This window comes from Theropithecus gelada, chromosome 8, assembly GCF_003255815.1.
Source record: "Theropithecus gelada isolate Dixy chromosome 8, Tgel_1.0, whole genome shotgun sequence".
Taxonomy (NCBI): Eukaryota; Metazoa; Chordata; class Mammalia; order Primates; family Cercopithecidae; genus Theropithecus; species Theropithecus gelada.
In genome coordinates this window covers 32,174,630-32,197,852 of record NC_037676.1, presented here as the reverse complement: position 1 = coordinate 32,197,852, position 23,223 = coordinate 32,174,630, and the positions used below count along the sequence as shown (strand labels likewise).

The following is a 23,223-nucleotide window of genomic DNA, read 5'->3' as shown; positions in this document are numbered from 1 at the left end:
TCAGCTTCTCCTGAAATGTTTACAGAGTGAGGTGGCCCACACATAGCACTTACCTGTCACCCATCATTGCTGTGCCAGACTCTCATAGATGTGTAAGGTTTTATCTAAAATTTTTCTTCTTCTTCTTTTTTTTTTTTTTGAGATGGAATCTCACTCTGTTGCCCAGGCTGGAGTGCAGTGGCACGATCTCAGCTCATTGCAACCTCCACCTCCCAGGTTCAAGCAATTCTCGTGCCTCAGCCTCCCGAGGAGCTGGGACTATAGGCATGAGTCACCACACCTGACTAATGTATTTTTAGTAGAGACGGGGTTTCACCATGTTGGCCAGGCTGGTCTCGAACTCCTGACCTCAGGTGATTTGCCTGTCTCAGCCTCCCAAAGTGCTGGAATTCCAGGTGTGAGCCACCATGCCTGGCCTTATCTAAATTTTCCAAAGTCCAACAACTTTTCTTAAATATTTACATGTTTACTTTGGTTATTATATAAATTTTAGGTCAAACATAAACCTAAACAGTATATGAAATTATCTTTAGGTATTGTATGTATACCATACAGGGCTTTCAAATACTAATTATGTATTTGGTAGACAAATTTAAAATATTTGAAATATATATTTTTAAGATTTTAAGAACTACGAAAATTTAAATTCTTCTTTCTTGTTTTGTATAACTGTTCAACTCATAAAATCATGTATTTTATGCTGACTGTCTTGGTCTGCAACATGAACACTAAATATTACATCATTCTTCTCAGAGAATGCATCCTGATTTCTGATGGCTTCCTGTATGATCTAATTTATAGGGCCATAAGCAAAAAATTAAATACACACACACACACCCCCCACTACCCATTCACACACCCACCCCTGTGAAAACATGAGAGAGTAGAGACTACATTAATTGTCCATGCTATACCAATTATTTATTCTCAAAATATATCAAGATAGAAAACAGAATTTCTCAGGGTGATGATTTGCTTGGGCTAGGTTTCAAGATCATTTCAAGGCTTCAAGATTATATTCACAGAAAACTGAAATATGCAAACCCTAACTGCTTCTGTACCTCACAAAAACCCTATTGAGATAATTATTGGGAACTGGAAGAGAGGGTATGCTGGCATTGGTAAATAGCTTTTTTTTTTTTTTTCCCGAGACAGAGTCTCACTCTGTCCCCCAGGTTGGAGTGCAGTGGCACAATCTCAGCTCGCTGCAAGCTCTGCCTTCCGGGTTCACGCCATTCTCCTGCCTCAGCCTCCTGAGTAGCTGGGACTACAGGCGCCCGCCACCACGCCTGGCTAATTTTTTGTGTTTTTAGTAGAGACGGAGTTTCACCGCGTTAGCCAGGATGGTCTTGATCTCCTGACGTCATGATCTGCCCGCCTTGGCATCCTAAAGTGCTGGGATTACAGGGGTGAGCCACCGTGCCCGGCCGGTAAATAGCTTTAAAAAAGATGTAGGAGATCATTCCTTCGGTTCTAACAGAAACAGCTAACTGAATGTGGCATTTCAGAATGCCCAAAGGTGGTATGATTGAATGTCCTTCTCTTTGGACTCATTGAGGAAAATGAGAGTTAGGCTTTTCTCCAGTGTGCTCTGATTCCTCCCAGAGAGGTGGTCAGTGAAGATGATTAGGAGGCTCTGCTTGCATTTTAATGAAGTAGTTCCAATTCCAAAATGCTAATGTGCTCATTATTGAAAAGCAGAATAAAACATTCTATGAAAGTAAATGAAAAGGTATTAGACAACTTTTTTTTTTTTTCCCCCAGACAGAGCCTTGCTCTGTCACCCAGGCTGGAGTACAGTGGCGTGATCTCAGCTCACTGCAACGTCTGCCTCCTAGGCTCAAGTGATTCTCGTGCCTCTGCCTCTCAAGCAGCTGGGATTACAGGCACATGCCATCACACCCGGCTAATTTTTGTATTTTTAGTAGAGACAGAGTTTCTACCATGTTGACCAGGCTGGTCTCGAACTCACGACCTCAGGTGATCCACCCACCTCGGCCTCCCAAAGCTCTGGGATTACAGGCATGAGTCACGGCGCCCAGCCACTAGTTTTCATTTGCACTTATTTTATGGGATTTGTTCTATATGGCACAACATATTCTATATGAACACAACATGTTCTATATGGCACAATCCCGAAGTGCTGGGATTACAGATGTGAGCCACCATACCTGGCCTGAAGAAGGTATTCTGTAACCCCTGAGTGATAGAGTAGGCAGAGGTATGGGGGACAAGGAAGTTCCCTATGAGTGTATCTAAGGTAGGTGTCAATTTCAGTAAGGACTAATTGCTATTCCTTCTTGAGTAAAAGGATTTTAGCCTGTCACTGAGAGACTAGAGGCTACACATTCTCCTCAAGGAATGGTGCCTTATTAGAAACTTCAGCATTGATCATTGTTGCTAGTAGATCAGGTCTTCAACAGTTGCAGTGATGAATTCTGCCTTTGAGTGAGAGCCAAAGCTCTTCTGTTCATGCATAGCCTCCATCATTCCCACAATGTCCTGTTCATGGGTCAATGGAACCAGTATTGGGGTAACAAAGGGACAGGCCAGCTGATAACTCATAATACCTACCTGCTTGTCGTGAGCTTTCTCTCAGTGGCTGCTTATTGGTGTGCATCAATATCAGATATTGATTGGAGCCATGCTGATCCTGTATAGATACCAATTTCAGCAAGGCAGCTGCAGTTGGAACTACTGTCAGGTTAAGTTCCTGGTAGTCCCCTGACATCTGCCATGATTTATCTGTTTTTTTTTTTTTCAGGGGTCAGAACGGTGAATTAAATGGTGGTGATGGGGATTATGATGGGGAAAACTCCTTGGTCTTATGGGGCATTGATCTCTGCAGTTTTTCCAAGATGATGGTGTTGCTTCAGACTTACTATCCTATCTGAGGGGGCAGTTGTTTTTTGAGACAGAGTGTCACTCTGTCACCCGGGCTGGAGTGCAGTGGCGTGATCTAGGCTCACTGCAACCTCTGCCTCTCGGATTCAAGCGAATCGCCTGCCTCAGCCTCCTGAGTAGCTAGGATTACAGGTATGCACCACCACACCCAGCTAATTTTTGTATATTTAGTAGAGACGGGGTTTTACCATATTGGCCAGGCTGGTCTCACTGAGGGGGCAGTTTTAAGGATTTGAGTTTTTTTTTTTTTTAACCATAATGTCTTTTACCTCACGGGTCAGGAAACTTATGTAAAGTTTCTCCTGGCTGCTAAGTATAACCATCCCAGATACTTATTTGGTAACCAAAGAAATAAACACCAGGTGGATTCGCACACCCACTGAAGCAATTGGGCATAGGCAGAAACTCCATTTATCAGCTGGCCATTATGTGCTCCCACTGTTATCAGGGAACTGTGATTTTAGAGCTTCGAGCCTCCAGTGACATTACCAACTCAGACCCTATATCCAACAGTCTTTAAAAATTGGAGTTTTCTGAACATTCTAACTCCCTGAGCTTTCTGACCATTTTCCTCAATTTTTGTTTAACTCTTTATTTGTAATTATTATAGGTGAATACTAGTTATATATATTTATGGGGGTACATGTGATGATTTGATACAGGCATGCAATGTGTAAGGACCAAATCAGAGTAACTGGGGTATCCATCACCTCAAACATTTATCACTTCTTTGTGTTAGGAACATTCCAATTGCATTTTTTTAGGTTTTTTTTTTTTTTTCTTTTTTTTTGAGATGCAGTTTTGCTCTTGTTGCCCAGGCTGTAGTGCAATGGCATGATCTTGGGTCACTGCAACCTCTGCCTCCCGAGTTCAAGCAATTCTCCTGCCTCAGCCTCCAGAGTAGCTGGGATTACAGGTGCCCGCCACCACTCCTGGCTAATTTTTGTATTTTTTTTAGTAGAGACAGGGTTTCACTATGTTGGCCAGGCTGGTCTCGAACTCCTGACTTCAGGTGATCCACCTGCCTTGCCCCCTCCCAAAGTGCGTGGACACAACTGCACATGGCCCTTTTTTTTTTTTTTTTTGAGACAGAGTCTCGCTCTGTTGCCCATGATCTCAGCTCACTGCAGCCTCCACCTCCCGGGGTTCAAGCTGTTCTTCTGCCTCAGCTTCCCGAGTAGCTGGGATTACAGGCACGGGCCACTACACCCAGCTAATTTTTGTGTTTTTTAGTTGAGACGGGGGTTTCAACATGTTGGCCAGGCTGGTCTTGAACTCCTGACTTCAAGTGATCTTCCCACCTCAGCCTCCCAAAGTGCTGAGATTACAGGTAGGAGCCACTGCGCCTGGCCACTTACCCAGTTCTTGACAGTACACCCTAGCCTTTGCTGTTTCTCTTAGTATATAAGCTATTTCTTCTCAGAGTAGGGCCTCTTTCTCACTTAGGTGATGAATGCTGGTGATAAAGCAGGTGATAGTAATTTTAACAGGGATTGACCACCAGTGATGGGGCTTTTATTGCCATCAGGTGAATAATGCTCTTTAGCGCCACTCTTGGTACCAACGATCTTAACCTGGCTTCCACAGAGAACAAAAAGGGAAGCAGAGGCATCTGTGCCGTGATTCTGTTAGGGAGTGCAGTCCTAGAGGGTTGGAGGGAGGAACAGGGGAGTGAACCAGGGAAGGAGGGAGGGCAATGCGAGGATGTTACTCAGCTGAGTGTTAAGTGGGAGTGATTGGTTCATCCTCAGGACCCTGCCCCTGAGATGCATATTACTGCACTTGGGATCAGTCCTTCCAGGTAAGGAAGGGGAAAAAATTGATCCATGGGCCCTGCTTTCTCCGTGGTCCAAAATTTGCCCCACTGGTCCTAACTCGCTCCACATTTTGGGTTGCACGTGTGTGATATGAGTGCTGAGAAGAGTTCCACAGTGACTCCAACAGTTAAATTCTAGGGCAGGAAGTCACATGGAAGGAGGTGAGGTGTGCTGTTAGCCAGAGCTCTGCGCAGGTGGAGCAAGGAATAGATGAAGTTGAGAAGTTCAGGAATGCGCTAGACGGTGGTACTCTTACCCTCGTTCATGCCTGCTCTCCCCTAGTCTAATGATCTACTGTTAAGTTTCTTTGGACGATACTCAACTGCTGCTGGGGTAGGAGAACATCAGTTCTTGCTTGTGCACAGTGATGATTTGGGTCTTCAGTTGCCTCCTACAAAACGGGCAGCCACTTCCCTTTCAGCCCCTTCTTTACATCCATTTCCAGAGGTTCTGTGTGCCACCAAATTCTGCAGCATCTTGTACATGCTGCAGTGAACGTTGAGTTGCTTTTCTGCTTTCCCGCTGCTTCTTAGAACTCAGCTTTCTCACATCAACTAAGTCATTTGCCACCCATCTGTTAACTTTGCAACTTCCAAAATTTTTTGTTTTCTTTATCATTTTGTTTTTCTTCAGGAATCTATGCCATAATAAAAAAACACCTTACTGTCATTTTATGGGATTTCAGGAGGGAATTAAAAGTGTGTGTCTAGTCAATCATTTTTATTTGAAAGTCTCCAATTGATTGATTGATTGAGACAGGGTCTCTATCACCCAGGCTGGAGTACAGTAATGCGATCTCGGCTCACTGTAACCTCCAACTCCCAGGCTTGAGTGGTCCTCCCACCTCAGCCTCCCAAGTAGCTGGGACTTCAGGCGCATGCCACCATGCCTAGCAAATTTTTGTATTTTTTGTAGAGATGGAGTTTTGCCATGTTGCCCAGGTTGGTCTCAAAGTCCTTAGCTCAAGCAATGCGCCCGATCAGCCTCCCAAAGTGCTGGGATTGCATGTGTTAGCCACTGTGCCCAGACTATTTTATTTATTAAACAAAGTAGTTGAAAAAAATTGTATTGAAGGTGCACTCTGATTTGGGCGTTATTGTGCTAGATAATGGTAAGCAAGAAAAGACATGGTCCCTTGTCATAGGGCTTACAATTTAGATAGACATTATTAAATAGAGGAATAAGCTTTGTGCACTGTGAAGGAAAAATTCTCTAACGTGGGAGATCTGGATACTTTTAGTAAATATTCTACGAGAGTCTTCCAAAAGGCCATCTTAATCACTGGCAGCCAGCTGTTAGTACTACTGCCACAGTATCAGAATACAGCTGTTACAGTGATTCCATTAACTACCATGCTAAGATGATGAACTCGTAACAAACGCTGCATTTAAGTGCACTCTCTTCATTTTAAAGCTTTCTAGCATAAAACATCCTTTGGTACTAAATCACCACCAGAAGTAGTAACCCTACATCATCAAATGGGCACTTACTAGGAGAGCATGAACTATTTTACATGTCCTTTCTTTGAACAAACTTTTATCTACTATCTATGAAGGGTAAGATCTTATACTTCCTGTATCACGATGTCAGTTGTTCAAAGATAGATGTACCTTTGGTCAAAATTTTTCTTCCTACAGATTAAACGTGATGTTTTAAATAGTTTGGATTTCTTTTTTAGTTAGAATGATAAGCTATAAAAATGGGCGAAGGCTTCTAGAAAAAAAGATTTAGTATGAAAGGACTAAAAGACAAGATAATTTGATTTCCTGTCTGTATTTAAAGTGAGCAAAACAGACAATCTGTCTTAAGGTTAATAGAATTTACTTTTTAACTGGAGTTGCCTGTAGTAATTTTCCATTGCTTTATATATTGTATATGTACATATAAAATTTTGATTGATTGATTGAGACAGGGTCTTGCTCTGTTGCCCAGGCTGAAGTGCAGTTGTGTGGTCATGGTTCACTATAGCTTCGACTTCCTGGACTCAAGTGATCCTTCCATCTCATCCTCCTGAGTAGCTAGGATTACAGGTGCATGTCACCATGCCTGGTTAATTTTTTAAAGTTTTTCTGTAAAGTTGGAGTCTCACTATGTTGTCCCTGCTGGTCTCAAACTCCTGGGGTCAAGCCATCCTTCTGCTTTGGCCCTCCAAAGTGCTGGGATTACAGGCATGAGCCACAGTGCCTGGCCTTTTTTTTTTTTTTTTTTTTTTTGAGACAGGGTCTCATTCTATCACTCAGGCTGGAGTGCAGTGGTGCAGTCATAGCTCACTGCAGTCTTGAACTGCTGGACTCAAGCAGTCCTCCTGCCTCAGCCTCCTGAGTAGCCGGGACTACAGCATGCGCCACCATGCCTAATTTTGTAACTTTTATTTTTGTAGAGACAGGGTCTTGCTATGTTGCCCAGGCTGGTTTTGAACTTCTGACCTCAAGCAATCCTTCCACCTTGGCCTCCCAAAGTGTTGGGATTATAGGCATGAGCCACTGTACATGATCATTTTTTGTGTTTTAAGTTGAAGATGAGGAGGAACAATTCCAAATGGGAGATTGTTATCTCATGTTTTCTACATATAAACCATCCATTTTCTTATTTATCTTCTCTTACCTTCTTAAAGTGGTGGTCTTAGAATCATGCAATGTCAGAATTGAAACTAGCTAGGGATCACCTAATTCACCATCTCTTTAGCTGCAGAAACCTAGCATTTCCATTTGACTCTTATTTTATATTACATCTCCCTGCTGAAATTCCCCTTAGGTTCATGCATATCATGCATATTGTCTCCCTTTTCTACTATATATATATATATAAAATATGTATTTTTAAAATTATACTTTATGTTCTAGGGTAGATGTGCACAACGTGCAGGTTTGTTACATATGTATACATGTGCCATGTTGGTGTGCGGCACCCATTAACTCGTCATTTACATTAGGTATATCTCCTAATGCTATCCCTCCCCCCTCCCCACAACAGGCCCTGGTGTGTGATGTTCCCTTTCCTGTGTCCAAGTGATCTCATTATTCAATTCCCACCTATGAGTGAGAACATGCGGTGTTTGGTTTTCTGTTCTTGCGATAGTTTGCTGAGAATGATGGTTTCCAGCTGCATCCACGTCCCTACAAAGGACACAAACTCATCCTTTTTATGGCTGCATAGTATTCCATGGTGTATATGTGCCACATTTTCTTCATCCAGTCTGTCACTGATGGACATTTGGGTTGGTTCCAAGTCTTTGCTTTTGTGAATAGTGCCGCAATAAACATACGTGTGCATGTGTCTTTATAGCAGCATGATTTATGATCCTTTGGGTATATACCCAGTAATGGGATGGCTGGGTCAAATGGTATTTCTAGTTCTAGATCCTTGAGGAATCGCCACACTGTCTTCCACAATGGTTGAACTAATTTACACTCCCACCAACAGTGTAAAAGTGTTCCTATTTCTCCACATCCTCTCCAGCACCTGTTGTTTCCTGACTTTTTAATGATTGCCATTCTAACTGGTATGAGATGGTATCTCATTGTGATTTTGATTTGCATTTCTCTGATGGCTAGTGATGATGGGCATTTTTTCATGTGTCCGTTTGCTGCATAAATGTCTTCTTTTGAGAAGTGTCTGTTCATATCCTTTGCCCACTTGTTGATGGGGTTGTTTTTTTCTTGTAAATTTGTTTGAGTTCTTTGTAGGTTCTGGATATTAGCCCTTTGTCAGATGAGTAGATTGCAAAAATTTTCTCCCATTCTGTAGGTTGCCTGTTCACTCTGATTGTAGTTTCTTTTGCTGTGCAGAAGCTCTTTAGTTTAATTAGATCCCATTTGTCAATGTTGGCTTTTGTTGCCATTGCTGTTGGTGTTTTAGACATGAAGTCCTTGCCCATGCCTATGTCCTGAATGGTATTGCCTAGGTTTTCTTCTAGGGTTTTTATGGTTTTAGGTCTAACATTTAAGTCTCTAATCCATCTTGAATTGATTTTTGTATAGGGAGTAAGGAAGGGATGCAGTTTCAACTTTCTACTTTTGGCTAGCCAGTTTTCCCAGCACCATTTATTAAATAGAGAATCCTTTCCCCATTTCTTGTTTTTGTCAGGTTTGTCAAAGATCAGATGGTTGTAGATGCATGGTGTTATTTCTGAGGACTCTGTTCTGTTCCATTGGTCTATATCTCTGTTTTGGTACCAGTACCATGCTGTTTTGGTTACTGTAGCCTTTTAGTATAGTCTGAAATCAGGTAGCGTGATGCCTCCAGCTTTGTTCTTTTGTCTTAGGATTGTCTTGGCAGTGTGGGCTCTTTTTTGGTTCCATATGAACTTGAAAGTAGTTTTTTCCAATTCTGTGAAGAAAGTCATTGGTAGCTTAATGTGGACGGCATTGAATCTATACATTACCTTGGACAGTATGGCCATTTTCACGATATTGATTCTTCCTATCCATGGGCATGGAATGTTCTTCCATTTGTTTGTGTCCTCTTTTATTTCACTGAGCAGTGGTTTGTAGTTCTTGAAGATGTCCTTTACATCACTTGTAAGTTGGATTCCTAGGTATTTTATCCTCTTTGAAGCAATTGTGAATGGGAGTTCATTCATGATTTGGCTCTGTTTGTCTGTTATTGGTGTATAAGAATGCTTGTGATTTTTGCATATTGATTTTGTATCCTGAGACTTTGCTGAAGTTGCTTATCAGCTTGAGGAGATTTTGGGCTGAGACAATGGGGTTTTCTAAATAGACAATCATCTAAATAGACAGTCGTCTGCAAACAGGACAATTTGACTTCTTTTCCTAATTGAATATCCTTTATTTCTTTCTCTTGACTGATTGCCCTGGCCAGAACTTCCAACACTATGTTGAATAGGAGTGGTGAGAGAGGGCATCCCTGTCTTGTGCCAGTTTTTAAGGTGACTGCTTACAGTTTTTGCCCATTCAGTATGATATTGGCTATGGTTTGTCATAAATAGCTCTTATTATTTTGAGATATGTTCCATCAATACCGAATTTATTGAGAGTTTTTAGCATGAAGGGCTGTTGAATTTTGTCAAAGGCCTTTTCTGCATCTATTGAGATAATCATGTGGTTTTTGTCTTTGCTTCTGTTTATATGCTGGATTACGTTAATTGGTTTGTGTATGTTGAACCAGCCTTGCATCCCAGGGATGAAGCCCACTTGATCATGGTGGATAAGCTTTTGGATGTGCTGCTGGATTTGGTTTGCCAGTATTTTATTGAGGATTTTTGCATCAATGTTCATTGGGGATATTGTTCTAAAATTCTTTTTTGTTGTTGTTATGTCTCTGCCAGGCTTTGGTGTCTCGATGATGTTGGCCTCATAAAATGAGTTAGGGAGGATTCCTTCTTTTTCCATTGATTGGAATAGTTTCAGAAGGAATGGTACCAGCTCCTCCTTGTACCTCTGGTAGAATTCAGCTGTGAATCCGCCTGGTCCTGGACTTTTTTTGTTTGGTAGGCTATTAATTATTGCCTCAATTTCAGAGCCTACTATTGGTCTCTTCAGGGATTCAACTTCTTCCTGGTTTAGTCTTGGAAGAGTGTAAGTGTCCAGGAAATTATCCATTTCTTCTAGGTTTTCTAGTTTATTTGCGTAGAGGTGTTTATAGTATTCTCTGATGGTAGTTTTTATTTCTGTGGGATCAGTGGTGATATACCCTTTATCATTTTTTATTGCATCTATTTGATTCTTTTCTCTTTTCTTCTTTATTAGTCTTGCTAGTGGTCTATCAATTTTGTTGATCTTTTCAAAACACCAGCTCCTGGATTCATTGATTTTTTTGGAGGGTTTTTGTGTCTCTATCTCCTTCAGTTCTGCTCTGATCTTAGTTATTTCTTGTCTTCTGCTAGCTTTTGAATGTGTTTGCTCTTGCTTCTCTAGTTCTTTTAATTGTGATGTTAGGGTGTCGATTTTAGATCTTTCCTGCTTTCTCTTGTGGGCATTTAGTGCTATAAATTTCCTTCTACACACTGCTTTAAATGTGTTCCAGAGATTCTGGTATGTTGTGTCTTTGTTCTCACTGGTTTCAAAGAACATCTTTGTTTCTGCCTTCATTTCGTTATGTACCCAGTAGTCATTCAGGAGCAGGTTGTTCAGTTTCCATGTAGTTGAGTGGTTTTGATTGAGTTTCCTAGTCCTGCGTTCTAGTTTGATTGCACTGTGGTCTGAGAGACAGTTTGTTGTGATTTCTGTTGTTTCACATTTGCTGAGGAGTGCTTTACTTCCAACTATGTTGTCAGTTTTAGAATAAGTGTGATGTGGTCCTGAGAAGAATGTATATTCTGTTGATTTGGGGTGGAGAGTTCTATAGATGTCTATTAGGTCTGCTTGGTGCAGAGTTGAGTTCAAGTCCTGGATATTCTTGTTAACCTTCTGTCTCGTTGATCTGTCTCATTTGAGAGTGGGGTGTTAAAGTCTCCCATTATTATTGTATGGGAGTCTAAGTCTCTTTGTAAGTCTCTAAGGACTTGCTTTATGAATCTGGGTGCTCCTGTATTGGGTGCATATATATTTAGGATAGTTAGCTCTTCTTATTGAATTGATCCCTTTACTGTTATGTAATGGCCTTCTTTGTCTCTTTTGATCTCTGTTGGTTTAAAGTCTGTTTTATCAGAGACTAGTATTGCAACCCCTGCCTTTTTTGTTTTCCATTTGCTTGGTAGATCTTCCTCCATCCCTTTATTTTGAGCCTATGTGTGTCTCTGCACGTGAGATAGGTCTTCTGAATACAGCAAACTGATGGATCTTGACTCTTTATCCAATTTGCCAGTCTATGTCTTTTAATTGAACCCTTTAGCCCATTTACATTTAAGGTTAATATTGTTATGTGTGAATTCGATCCTTTCATTATGATGTTAGCTGGTTATTTTGCTCGTTAGTTGATGCAGTTTCTTCCTAGCATCAGTGGTCTTTATATTTTGGCATCTTTTTGCAATGGCTGGTACCAGTTGTTCCTTTCCACGTTTAGTGCTTCCCTCAGGAGCTCTTGTAGGGCAGGCCTGGTGGTGACAAAATCTCTCAGCATTTGCTTTTCTGTAAAGGATTTTATTTCTCCTTCACTTATAAACTTAGTTTGGCTGGATATGAACTTCTGGGTTGAAAATTCTTTTCTTTAAGAATGTTGAATATTGGCCCCCACTCTCTTCTGGCTTGTAGGGTTTCTGCCAAGAGATCTGCTGTTAGTCTGATGGGCTTCCCTTTGTGGGTAACCCGACCTTTCTCTTTGGCTGCCCTTAAGATTTTTTCCTTCATTTCAACTTTGGTGAATCTGACAATTATGTATCTTGGAGTTGCTCTTCTCGAGGAGTGTCTTTGTGGCGTTCTCTGTATTTCCTGAATTTGAATGTTAGCCTGCCTTACTAGGTTGGGGAAGTTCTCCTGGATAATATCCTGCAGAGTGTTTTCCAACTTGGTCCCATTCTCCCCGTCACTTTCAGGTACACCAATCAGACATAGATTTGGTCTTTTCACATAATCCCACATTTCTTGGAGGCTTTGTTCATTTCCTTTCACTCTTTTTTCTCTTAACTTCTCTTCTCGCTTCATTTAATTCATTTGATCTTCAATCACTGATACTCTTTCTTCCAGTTGATCGAGTCAGTTACTGAAGCTTGTGCATTTGTCTCGTAGTTCTCGTGTCATGGTTTTTATGTCTATCAGTTCGTTTATGGACTTCTCTGCATTGGTTATTCTAGTTATCCATTCGTCAAATCTTTTTTCAAGGTTTTTAGTTTCTTTGCGCTGGGTTTATGGTTCCTCCTTTAGCTCTGAGAAGTTTGATTGACTGAAGTCTTCTTCTCTGAACTCGTTAAAGTCATTCTCCGTCCAGGTTTGTTCCGTTGCTGGCGAGGAGCTGAGTTCCTTTGGAGGGGAAGAGGCGCTCTGATTTTTTGAATTTTTAGCTTTTCTGCATTGCTTTTTCCCCATCTTTGTGGTTTTATCTACCTTTGGTCTTTGATGATGGTGATGTACAGATAGGGTTTTGGTGTGGATGTCCTTTCTGTTTGTTAGTTTTCCTTCTAACAGTCAGGACCCTCAGCTGCAGGTCTGTTGGAGTTTGCTTGAGGTCCACTCCAGTTAGGCTACTCCAAGTTAGGGTCTCCCAATTGGGCTACTCGAGGGTCAGGGACCCACTTGAGCAGTCAGTCTGTCCGTTCTCAGATCTCAACCTCTGTGCTGGGAGAATCACTACTCTCTTCAAAGCTGTCAGACAGGGACATTTACATCTGCAGAGGTTTCTGCTGCTTTTGTTTAGCTATGCCCTGTCCCCAGAGGTGGAGTCTACAGAGGCATGCAGGCCTCCTTGAGCTGACGAGGCCTCCTTGAGCTGAGTGGCTTCCCGGTCACTTTGTTTACCTACTTAAGCCTCAGCAATGGTGGGTGACCCTACCCCAGCCTCCCTACTGCCTTGCAGTTAGATCTCAGACTGCTGTGCTAGCAATGAGGGAGGCTCCATGGGTGTGGGACCCTCTGAGCCAGGCACAGGATATAATCTCCTGGTGTGCTGTTTGCTAAGACCCTTGGAAAGGCACAGTATTAGGTGGGAGTGACTCGATTTTCCAGATGTTGTGTGTCACGGTTTCCTTTGGCTAGGAAAAGGAATTCCATTCCCCCTTGCACTTCCCAGGTGAGGCGCTGCCTCGCCCTGCTTCGGCTCTCTCTCGTTGGGCTGCACCTACTGTCCTGCACCGACTGTTCAACACACCCCAGTGAGATGAACCCGGTACCTCAGTTGGACATGCAGAAATCACCCCTCTTCTGTGTCACTCATGCTGGGAGCTGGAGGCTGGAGCTGTTCCTATTCAGCCATCTTGGCACCCCCCCCTCAATTTTTTTTTTTTAGACAGAGTCTCACTCTGTTGCCCAGGCTGGAGTGTGGTGGTATGATCTTGGCTCACTGCAACCTCTGCCTCCTGGATTCAAGCAATTATCCTGTCTCAGCATCCTGACTAGCCGGGACTACAGGTGCATGCCACCATGCCTGGCTAATTTTTGTATTTTTAGTAGAGACGGGGTTTTGCCATGTTGGCCATGCTGGTCTAGAACTCCTGACCTCGTGATCCACCTGCCTTGGCTTCCCAAAGTGCTGGGATTACAGATGTGAGCCACCGCGCCCAGCCTTCTACTATATTCTTTAACATATTAATGGTAGTTTAAAGTTCCTGCCTGATAGTTCCAACATCTGAGTCATTTATGAGTCTGGTTCTGTTGATGGCTTTATCTCTTGATAGTGTTTTTTTTTTTTTTTCCCTCTTTTTATGTGTTTCATGATGTTTTTTTTTTTTTTTTTTTTTTTTTTTGTTTCCTGGACATTATGTACAAAAGCATAGAGACTGAGATCAATGTTTATGTGTGGCAATGGACATGCCTCTTTTCTGTCAAGGCTGTTAGTGTGTGTGGGTGGGGGAGGAGGGATGTGTATTACTCCATTTTCCCACTGCTTATAAAGAACCAACCAAGACTGGGTAATTTATAAGGAAAGAGGTTTAATTGACTCACAGTTCTGCATGGCGAGGGAGGCCTTGGGAAACTTAGAATCATGGCGGAAAGCAAAGTGAGGAAGCAAACACATCTTACCATGGCAAAGCAGGAGGGGAGGGAGGGAGAGAGGGAGAGAAAGAGGAAATGCCACACATTTAAACCATCAGATCTCGTGAGAACTCACTATCCCGACAACAGCATGAGGGAGATCACTCCCATGATCCAATCGCCTCCCACCAGTTCCCTCCCTTGACACATGGGGATTACAATTCAAGATGACTTTTGGGTGGGGACACAAAACCAAACCATATTAGGGAGGTAGAGTCAGTTTAGTAAAGAGTTGAGCTAGATTTGGATTTTGTGTTGCTATTGTTACCTTTTGTGCTCCCCAGGTTTCAAGTGTTTCCAGTAATAATAATTATCCAGTAGCTAAGCACTGGTATTGCCTATGTTTAAAGTGGGGCCTGGGGTGTTAAAGAGGTTTTCTCAGTATTTCTCCTCCACCCTCAGCTTTTAGCAATTCCTGCATTGCTATGCCACAGATGAGGTCTATTTCAATATTCTTGCTTCTCCCCACCAGCAAACTCCTGTTACTCATTCCTTAGCAGTAGGCTTATGTTGGGAGTAGGGCAACTTCTTTGCTATCTTCACAGCCTCAGGCTTAGGCAGGTTCTGGATTCCTGGGTCTCAGGGGTGAAGCTTTTCCAGTGTCCTTGCCTTTTCTTCCCTTGGCAGCCAAGCTCTGCCTTGTATCTGTGGTTAGTTTGGAGGGAGAGTTTATGCCCCTCTCCAGTGTTGTAACTTCTGGTATCATGATAGGATCCTAGGCCCAAAATGGTTTCCATCCTGCCCCCAATCATGAGAAAGAGGAGTTTTACTTCTCCCTCTCCCCCAGAAGTAATAGATTTTTCCCTTGGATCTGGGAGCAGAAGGGTGTGCTACCACTCCCGCAGTGGCTTAAGGCTTTTACATTTATGGGGAAAAGGTCTGGGGAGGGTGGAGAGGCTTCCTGAATGTCCCCTAGCAGAGAAAGATCAACCACCGTGCTGTGCCAAGGAGGGGGATCCTTTCCAATCCTGTGCTGCCCCCAGTCTTCCTTCTGAGCATTTGATGAGGCCCATAGAAAAGAGCTTTTGATGAGTTTGAACTCTCATTTTTGTGTCTGGGCATCCCAGCTATTCTAGCTGATATGGTTACTCCACTGCTAAGAATTTATTAAAATTTTAACTGATTTCTTGCGACCTGTTTTTATGGTGATCACCTCTTCTCCTGTGTTCTGCCAAAGGTGAAACAGATTATCCATCTTTCCTCAAAGGGGCTTTGTCACCCTCTGGAATTCAGTTCCCTGATGGGCTCAAGAAGTTATGAATTTGAGGATTATCTGTATTTTTCTCATTGCTAGGAACCATGTTCTCTTCGGAAACAAAATCTTTTAAAAATCATACTTTAGAAACAGTTGGTTTTTCTGCCTGAGACCTCAGCTGGAAAGGGATGCTGAAACTAAACTTACTTCTAAAACTGTCATAACTACTTCATCAGACACACTTCCTTCGGGTCACACTGTGAAATATTTCTGGCAGAATATTAGAGTGAAAAGAGTTCATTTCATAAGATTCTTTTCTCTGTGATGTCACCTTGAGTTGGAACTTTATCCTACACTTAATGGGCTCCTCTCCTGAGTGGGAAGGCAAGGAAATAGGGTATTATTACTGACTTTCTCATATAAACAGTTATGCAAGGTCAGGGTTGGGAAGACCATGGAAGGTTATGTGATCCGTACAATTACCAGCTGACTGATGGCTCGAGTATCATGAACAAGGCGTCCATTAATTTGTGCTGGGGCATTTTCAGTGTTGGTGATTTCATTCTTTTTAAAGGTAGCTTATTTTATCTTTTGTTTGTTTTGACAGTTATGATTCTTTCTATTGAACTGAAACTTCCCCTTTTATAGTCAATTCTTTTTTTTTTTTTTGAGACGGAGTCTTGCACTGTTGCCCAGGCTGGAGTGCAATGGCGTGATCTCAGCTCGCTGCAACCTCTGCCTTCCAGGTTCAAGTGATTCTTCTGCCTCAGCCTCCTGAGTAACTGGGATTACAGGCATATGCCACCATGCCCAGCTAATTTTTAATATTTTTAGTAGAGATGGGGTTTCACTATGTTGGCCAGGCTGGTCTTGAACTCCTGACCTCGTGATCTGCCTGCCTTGGCCTCCCAAATTGCTGAGGTTACAGATGTGAGCCACTGTGCCCGGCCTTTATAGTCAATTCTTAGCTACCTGCTCTGATTCCTCAGTTTGGCAGGATACAGTCTGGCGTCTATACCTACCAGCCAATAGGGGTGAACAGTGGCCTCTCAAAAGTTGAAAGTTGTTTTGCATCTCCTTACTTGATTTTGTTCTGCTCTTGCTTCAAATCCAGACTCTATCCTGCTATGCACTCTGGCTAACGTAATCACAATTTTGAGCCTACCTTTGGTCCTTTGAACTTGGTATTCATAGATTTCCCAGATTTTAAGTCTTAGCATTCCTAATGGTTTGCAGTTTCAATTTGCACTCTGGTTCTCTGTGCTTCGTAAGGAATCCCTGCTCAAGGTCTAGGCCCTTGGAAATGAGACTTCATGATATTCCATCAGTGGTTCCCAAGAGAAAGGAGGACTTGGCAATCTCTATCCTTCACATTTTACCAAACAAGTTAATTCACACTTCCACTTACATAGTCCCGTCACTTGAAGGGACTTCTTTGCTTGAAGACAAACTCTGTTCGCTCAGAGTCATCACCTCTTCACACTAAATACTCCTAGTATCTCCTCATATATTTCCTATGGGAAAAGAAAATATATTGAGCCAATCATAGGTAGCACCCACATTTTTATATTTCCAAGCTGGTTTTTCTGCTATGCTTTCTAAATTTGGGACGGATGAAGATTCTGATTATTATAAACCTGACACATAATGGACTGTCTTCTCGTTAAGACAGTTTTTTTTTTAAAGAAAAATATATACGTGCATGTAGGTTGAAGAATCAATTATTTCTACAAAGTTAATTAATAAAAACAGCAGTCTTCCACTTCTTTTCCCTTTTGTGCCCTTCCACAAGAAGCAACCAAAATATTTAGCTAATTATTTAATTTTTTTGGTATCTAATGTTTCTTTTTCTGTTTTTTTTTTTTTTTTTTTTTCCTTGAGATGGAGTCTTACTGTGTCATCCAGGCTGGCGTGCAGTGGCATGATCTTGGCTTGCTGTAACCTCTGTCTCCTGGGCTCAAGTGATTCTCCTGCCTCAGCCTCCTGAGTAGCTGAGATTACAGGCACATGCCAGCACGCCTGGCTAATTTTTGTATTTTTGGTACAGACAGGGTTTCACCATGTTGGCCAGGGTTTCACCATGTTGGGCTTGAACTCTTCACCTCAAATTATCCACCTGCCTTGGCCTCCCAAAATTCTGGGATTACAGGAGTGAGCCACCACACCTGGCCTATTTACTCTCTGTTTCTACAAAGTAACACATTTACATACTTTTTAAAAAATTTCAGTGTTTGATTATAACTATGTGACTATTATTAAAAAATAAACCATGTAGTACACTATCATTTTCCCCCTTAGATATACAGTTTTTTGTTTTTTTCCCAGGTAATATTTGCCTTCTTATTTGATTATTTTTCCATGTACCTGTCAGTCATTCAGTCTTTGTTGATTGTTTAACTCTCCTCTGAAGATGCTGAGATACGGCAGGTGTCCAGCTCTCTTGACTTTGTGGAAGGGATCTCTCCCAGAGCCTCTGACCCACTCCCATGTGTGCTCATTGTCCTCTACCTTAGTGTGGAGCAGCAGCCTGAGATGTCACTTCCCCAGCATTTTGGGAATTTTCTTTCTTTTCTTTTTTTCTCTTCTGTTGACATCTGTTTCCTGCATGCTATGTCTCCTGTTTTCTTAGTTTATTCTCTTGTTTTGGATGATCATACTCTCCAGTCGTTTCCTGAGAAGAGGTACATGGGAGAATGTATGAAAATTTCTTCATTTCAGCCGAGCGCGGTGGCTCACACCTGTATTCCCAGCACTTTGGGCGGCTGAGGCGGGTGGATCACCTGAGGTCAGGATTTCAAGACCAACCTAACCAACATGGTGAAACCTCGTCTCTACTAAAAATACAAAAAAAAAAAAAAAAAAATTAGCCAGACATAGTGGCAGGCACCTGTAGTCTCAGCTACTTGGGAGGCTGAGGCAGGAGACTCACTGGAACCCAAGAGGTGGAGGTTGCAGTGAGCCGAGATCGCGCCACTGCACTCCTGCCTGGGGGACACAGCGAGACTCCCTCTCAAAAAAAAAAAAAAAAAAAAAAAAAAAAAAAGAAAGGAAAGAAAATGTCTTCATTCTACCCTAAATTTAAGCAATAGGTTAGCTGACTGTAAACCACTAAAATGTACATCCATTTTTCTCAGAATTTTGAAGGCATTTTGCCATTGTCTTTTACTAAAAAAACTTAATTTTGTTTACAGAACTTTTTAAAGATAGTTCAGAGTTCTGTATGCCCTTTCCCTGGCTTCCCCTTATGCTGTCATTTTATGTAACTGTGGTACATTTGTCACCAATAAGAAATTCATATTGGCACATTACTGCTAGCTAAACTGCAGAGTCTAGTCATATTTCTCTTTAGTCGTATTTGGCCATATTTCTGTAACATCCTCTGTCTGCTCTAGGATCAAATCCAGGATACCAGGCTGTAATTAAGCCATCACGTTTCATTAGTCTCCTCCAATCTGTGATGGTTGCTCAAGCTTTTTCTTATTTTTAATAACTTTTGAAGAGTACTGGTCAGTATTTTGTAGAATGTCCCTTCATATGGTTTGTCTAATGTCTTCTCATGTTAACACTTGGGTTATGGATTTTGGGGAATAATACCACAGAGGTAAACGTGTTCTCATTGCATCCTATTAGGACAGTTGTTCCCAACCTTTTTGGCACCAGAGACTGATTTTGTGGAAGACAGTTTTTCCACAAACCGGTGGGTGGGTGGGGGATTAGACGCTTATAAGGAGTGAGCAAGCTGGATTCCTCATGTGTGCAGTTCACAATAAGGTTCACCCTCTTAGGAGAATCTAATGCCGCTGATGATCTGACAGGAGGCAGAGCTCAGGCAGCAATGCTCACGTGCGTGCTGCTCACCTCCTGCTCTGCAGCCCTATTCCTAATAGGCTATGGAACAGTACTGGTTCATGACTTGGGAGCTGAGGACCCCTGTATCAGGGGATGCATTATACCAACATAATGTGTAACTGGTAACATTAGCTTCGATTGCTTGGTTCAGGTGGTATGTGCTAGGTTTTCCCACTGTGAAGTTGTTAATTTTCCTGTTCTATGTTTTGTTACTCTTCTGCCCTCTTCCATTCTCCCAATTGTTACAGGTTAATGCCTTTCAAGAACAGTCCTTTTACTCTCATTTTAATGGCGTTTCTGGAGGAAATGAAATTGGATATGTGTGTTCACTCTGTTATTCTGGAGTTTTTCTGTCTCCCCCTTTTCTCTTTTACTTTTTAAAAATTTTCTCCCTTTCTCACTTCTAAATTATTGGAAGGTCAAATCCTGAACATGTAGGCCATTTTAAGGACTTAGACTTTAACTTGGAATGAGAAGGGCTGCTGAGTGCAGCCTGCAGAGGATCAAACGTAGAATCAAGGGGTTTGTTAGGAGACCATGGAAATAAGCCGAGACTGAGCACAGACCAAGCTTGTGGCGGCATTTTGAAGCTGGGAGGTATTATGCAAATGTCAGGTATCATTATTGTTGGGTGGAAACATCTTAGTCCTGGGGACAGTTGAGTGCAGTGGAAATATATTAAAAACAAGGGATTAGTTGTAACATGTGACAACATAGATAAACGTAAAAACAGTGCGTGGTGAAAAAGTAGCAAACAAATGCGATATACAATAACATATAAGTATATTAAAAATAAATGCCCAGAGATTGAGAACACATTTCGCAATGAGTATTCAAATACACTTACATGCAAATATAAAGAACTGTGTTAAATATCTTAAAATATTTGCCTATGGGGAGGAGGGTAGGGGTGGGATAATAGGGGGAAAAGGAATAAACAAATCAACAGATAAATAACCAGAGAGAGGGGGAGGCTTTAGAATCTAAAGAAAACGACATTCGATCTTAAGTATATACTGTTTGGGGCAATTTATGTAACTTTTTTGTGCTTTAGTTTCCACTCCTGTAAAATGGAGTAGTAGCACCTATTTAATATGCTTGCCGTAAGAATTAAGTGAGGCAATATGTGAGATGCTTTCTTTCCCATGCTTTATCCCATGGGGTAAAGCTGTTGCTTTAAGGAAAGTCTGGGCTGCGTTCCATTATTGTGAGATGGGAACACGGGAATTGTGCTTCCTTATCACATGTTTTTAATTCATTTCTCTCTTCTGTTCATGCAGGGCTTACCACCCAAAAGATGGGAGGCAGAAGATACCCACCTGAGTTGCCCAAAGCCCACGGTGTTTGCTTTCTCACCACTCCGGGCTCCACCTTTGAGCTCTTTGCGAGAGATGTGGATATCCAGCTTTGAACAATCCAAGAAAGAAGCCCAGGCACTAAGGTGGCTGGTTGATAGGAATCAAAACTTTTCATCTCAAGAGTTTTGGGGCCTAGTATTCAAGGACTGATTTCAAAAACGATCAGAATGAAACAGACTAGAGCCTTCTTGAGGTTTATTTTCTAGGTTGCCTTAATATTTGACCGTAATAGCTATTCTGTTGACTGTCCAGCAGGATAATAATTAGTTGCTGCAGTACTCATAATGAGCCCTTTCAAAGAGTAGATGTAAATTACCCTTAGGGGTTGCCTCTATATTTTTTATACTAAAAAAGGAAATATTTCTTATGAACACTGGTTATCTTCCATGTCCATGTCTGTGGACCCACATACTTACTGCCTTTTGTGGAAATTCACCTAAAGTGAGCACTTTCCTTGTGCAGTGGAGGGAGACAATCTAGCTGTAGATTCTTGATACTTACCTCACTCTCAACAGCTTATTGGTATTTGGCAAACCCGGTGTCCTGCAGCTGAGCATGAACATGAAATACATTAGAACTTGGAAATGAGAGATCCCATCTGTTGGTTTCCAGGGATGTAAGTGAGTAATAAAAGCTGTTTCAAGTTTATCTGCTATCCACTCTTCAAGTGAAAAGAACATATGTGTATCTACCTTCTTCATACCCTGAGCCACCTCTCTAACCTTCTTTAGTTATGCCTTGCCCTATCGCCTCCCATTTTCCCTTCAAAGTAGAATGTCTTGTAAAGACACAGTAACTCCTGTGTGTTTTGATTAGTGAGATGTTACCACTTATCCCTTCTGCTGAGCAGAATAATATCAAGAATTGCTATGATTATGATTCAGTCTGGACAGCCTGGACATTTTGAGCAGCGCAAGAGTAGAAGTGAATACCCCCAGGAACTCCAACTGTGCTGAAGCTGATTTGTCTGTTCGTAGGATGATGCGCAGCCTGTCATGGTGGCAGCCACCAGCATTCAGTTTGTAAGCATTTCCTGTCATTTCTGATCCTGCCACAGAGAAGGTTGAGCTGTCCTGTCTGGGGCATCTACTGGAGCACCTCAGAAGACAAGGAGGAAAACACTGGTTCACGTTTTCTTTCCATGTGAGGGAGGGGAGGCTTCTAGATGATACTAAAAGCCTGTTGCCACCGTTGTGTCACGGTTTCTATTCTTCATTATGGAAAGCTGCAAGCCTCAGAAGGCAGCCAGAGGACAGGAAGAGTCTGTGATGCTCATGTTTGTGTCATGGCATGAGGGGGAATTGACAAGTGCCTCCTTAGCTTTGGCTCCTATTGAAGACTGTGCCCTTGGTGTGCTTGGCAGTGAGCAGTATCTTCATTAGGTAGCTCTGGCTGGGCTTTGTCAGCCAGCATTGGGAAAGGAGAACGAAAACCAATACCTCCTTATAGAAGCCAGAAGGATCACATTGGGTGAGAGAAGGTGTCTATAACTGGGTTCTTCCTAATCCCAGCTCTTTCATTAACTAAATATGATCTTGGACATGTCTCTTAACCTCCATGGGCCTTAGTTTTTACATCTAAAAAGAAGTGATTGGGCTGGTCTTGGAAGGTTTTTTGTTTTTGTTTTTTTTCCCTGTGTAACACTCTTAATTGTTCATCAACATTTAAGAAATTTAATTTTGTAGATGTTTTTACTAAAGAGGGTAACAAACTATTTTGGAACCGCTGTATATTATTCAAGGGAAGCACGCTGTTTGGAGGAAGGAGCATACTTAATGGGTAGTATTGAGGATGATAGGGAATTTCTCTCTGCCATTTTATTTGATAATATTAAAGAAATAAAGACTGGAAAGGGGGATTGCTTGTTAAAGATCAGATTTTAAATTGCATATAAAATGAAGTGAGTTGTTTTTTGTTTTTGAACCCTCAAAAGAAAGCCTGAGAGGTGATTTGTGCCTCTGGCAAGATATTATCATGATAACTTCAGTTCTCCTCCATAAATGCCTTAAGCAAATACCCAGTGCTTATGCGGCTGCATGTATGTCTTAAACCTCAACTTTTCAGGCAGTCTCATTCCATCTTAGTTCTTCCTCAAGTCCATAGATAAAATCCTCTCTAAGCGTTTCTGAAGTATGTATCCCTGAACAAATTTAGTGAAATAAAATCATTAATCTATGTTGATCCCATTTTGCCATACCTTTCACTTTACCTCACTGTCTCTGTTTGTGAAATATTCTAAGAAAGCAACCTCCCTCACAGGACTGTTGTGAGGAATGCCTCATGGCTGTGAAGGAGTTTGTACAATGCAACATTTTGCTTAGTCCATCAGAACACTTTACTTGGATTGTTTTCAAGAACTTTATTTTTTTTGAGACGAAGTCTTGTTCTATCACCTAGGCTGGAGTGCAGTGGTGTGATCTCAGCTCACTGCAACCTCCACCTCCCAGGTTCAAACAATTCTCCTGCCTCAGCCTCCCAAGTAGCTGGGATTACAGACTCCTGCCACCAGGTCC

At 41.9% G+C, this 23,223-nt stretch overlaps 1 protein-coding gene across 3 annotated transcripts in view; it reads left to right on the top strand.

The window, feature by feature from the left end:
- Nucleotides 1-22,891, top strand: part of FUT10 (fucosyltransferase 10) — a 115,051-nt gene extending 92,160 nt beyond the window's left edge. For all 3 annotated transcript variants that reach the window (XM_025395317.1, XM_025395318.1, XM_025395320.1), the window contains exon 5: nt 20,633-22,891. In XM_025395317.1, coding sequence (XP_025251102.1) covers nt 20,633-20,860 — 228 coding nt within the window. In that variant the 3' untranslated portion in view covers nt 20,861-22,891. The remainder of the gene's footprint in view (nt 1-20,632) is intronic.
- Nucleotides 22,892-23,223: the final 332 nt, after the last annotated feature.